A 2,771-nucleotide genomic window follows, 5' to 3' on the forward strand; every position below is an offset into this window, starting at 1 on the left:
TACTGTCAGACTCTGTTCCGTGTCTGTGTGTGTTTTCTTCCCCCACGTGCTCCAGGTTATGTTTATGTCCTTATTTGGTTATCTTCCTGTTCCTGCCATCATAGTTCATTAGTTTCTCCCTGTGTCTCATTATTAGTTATCCTCCTCACCTGTCTGCCCCTCGTTATCTGCCCTATTTGAGTTCTAGCCCGTTCTGTTCTCCTTGGTCCGGAATTGTATATGTCTACCCTTCTTGAGTTCACAGCTGTCCAGAAAATCAATATTCGTGATGGTTTTTATGTTGAATTTAATAAATCACATAAGCTATCACATGACTTCACAAGTCACGGACTACTGCCGTTTTTATTTTTTGTTCCTTTCTGAAGGCAGCTGTGGTTATTATAAAATGTCATTGTAAAAGAGCTGTGTAAAGACTCTTCAAAATATCTTTTATGTTCCACAGAAGAAATTAAGTAATATTAAGGAAAAACAAAACTCACCAAACTGAAATTGCTCATTGTCCATTAGCCGAATGGATGCTGGAGCGCATCTCTGAAACAAAAATAAAGAAAATGAAACTTCAGACAGAAACAAATTAATATATGGAGATGTATAATGACCCCCACCCATAGTTTAAACAAATCTACAATATTATTATTGCTCAGCAAGTATTTTTATGATATTCCCATTTATATTTTTTAAAGGCAGCTGTGGGCAAAGAGAAACACAGAGAGAGGAGCAGTGCAGGTCTTGAATAGCATAATCAATAATTTAATTTTAACTTTGGATCACACAGTTTGTTTATGGACTAATAAGAAGCAGTGCTGTACAGAACGCTAGCACTGTGCTCGCTCATCAATAACAGCAGCAGCAGGTCCACAGACTGATGAGAGGCTGAGATCTAAGGCCATTAGCCAGAGTCTGAGCAGAGCTGTATGCCTTACTCAACACACTCACACAGATCCCTGCCTTCAAATCAATGCTGCTCTCTAACAGACATGCTAAAATGTGTTAGCAATTTATTAAAACATGCTATCACATGAAACATCCAACATGCTAACATGACAAAATGTCTTTTAGACATATTAACCCTTACGAAAATTAACCATGGTTTTATTGTAGTAAAAGTGTATGGTTTTTTGGCATATTGATTACCATTTGTATAACCACATTTTTACTACAAATACCATGGTTAAACTATGGTTAGTCTAGCAAAACCATGGTTTATTTGTGATTACCATGGTAACCGTGGTTTTTTGTTTTTATTTGTAGTAAAACGATGGTTATTTTTTCATAAGGGAAACCATGCTATCATCATGCTGAAACATCCAAGTAACATACTAGCAACATGCTAAATGTGCTGTAAACAAGCTAAAACATGCTATCCTCATGCTGAAACATCTAAGAAACATGCTAGCGATGTGCCAATTTGTGCTAGAAACATGCTAAAGCATGTTACCATCATGCTGAAACAACATGCTCAAAGCAACATTTTAGTGACGTGTTAAAATGTGCTTAAACATGTTAAAACAAGCTAAAACATGTTTGCAAAACGTTTGCGATGGACAAAACAAGCTAAAACGATGCTAAAACATTCAGGTAATGTGGTAACATGCTAAGTGTCATGCTAAAACATGCTGCGGACATGGTAAAATCTGCTATAAACATGCTAACAACATGCTAGCAATGTGGTAAAACCCTATGATAGCAACAGTAAAGACATTCATAAAATTATTGCTATTCAAGTACATGCTGTTCTTTTGAACTTTCTATGCAAATATTAATTTTGAGAAATTATCATGTTGTTGACAAAATTATTAAGCAGAAAAATGTTTTTTAACACTGATAATAATAACAAATGTTTCTTGAGCAGCAAGTCAGCATATTAGGATGATTTTTGAAGAATCACGTGACATGCCTTATGAAAATTAACCATAGTTTTATTATAGTAAAAGTGTACTAAACATGTTTATTTATTTTTTTTTTTTGGCAGGCTGATTGCCATTTTGTATAACCACAGTTTTACTACAAATACCATGGTTAAAATATTGGTTAGTGTAGCAAAACCTTGTGTTAATTTGTGTTTACCATGGTTTAACTACATAACCATGTTTTTGTTTGTTTGTTTTTGTAAAATGGTGTTTAATTTTCATAAGGGACTGAAGACTGGAGTAATGATGCTGAAAATTCAGCTTTGAAATCATAGGAATAAACTACAGTTTAAAATGTATTGAAATAGAAAACATTTTAAACTGTAATATTTCACAATATTACTGCAGCCTTGGTGAACACAAACTTCTTTCCAAAAGCATAAAAAAAAGAAAATCTTCCCAATCCCAAATTTTTGAATGGTAATGTTCTGGTAATTTGTATCAGCAACTGGTTATAACATCACTTTGAAATCAGCATCACTCATATTGTCTATGAATCAAACCATCTCTAGAAAATCAGGGTAGTCCGATCACTGCTGGGTTTGTTTTTTGAGTCCCATGCAGTCCTGCACTGACCTGTCTGGCCACCTCTCTCAGGCACGCCACACCCTGCTGGAAGTTTGGGAAGACAACGGAGCCGTACTTCTGATACTCAGGAATGGGTCGGATCTTCAGTGTCACTTCAGTCACCACTCCCAGAGTTCCTAAGGAGCAAGACACAAGCTCAATCAGCTTAAACATACGGGAACCATGTGGTCACAAGGAATATCACAGCAGTAATTGGTTTTAAGGTTTGATCTGATTCACTATTACTGTCTCACAGTCACAGGATGTCAGAGAGTTAAATGTGTATGCAACACA

At 35.8% G+C, this 2,771-nt stretch overlaps 1 protein-coding gene across 1 annotated transcript in view; it reads right to left on the reverse strand.

The window, feature by feature from the left end:
• LOC107657345 (alkyldihydroxyacetonephosphate synthase, peroxisomal-like) overlaps positions 1–2,771 on the reverse strand; it is a gene marked incomplete at its 5' end in the record, with an annotated part of 58,503 nt that overhangs the window by 26,791 nt on the left and 28,941 nt on the right. Inside the window, 2 exons of the mRNA XM_016445387.1 lie at positions 480–531; positions 2,487–2,614. Coding sequence (XP_016300873.1) covers positions 480–531; positions 2,487–2,614 — 180 coding nt within the window. The remainder of the gene's footprint in view (positions 1–479; positions 532–2,486; positions 2,615–2,771) is intronic.

The sequence above is a fragment of the Sinocyclocheilus anshuiensis genome, unplaced genomic scaffold (assembly GCF_001515605.1).
Source record: "Sinocyclocheilus anshuiensis isolate Anshui unplaced genomic scaffold, SAMN03320099.WGS_v1.1 scaffold355, whole genome shotgun sequence".
In the NCBI taxonomy this organism is placed as follows: domain Eukaryota; kingdom Metazoa; phylum Chordata; class Actinopteri; order Cypriniformes; family Cyprinidae; genus Sinocyclocheilus; species Sinocyclocheilus anshuiensis.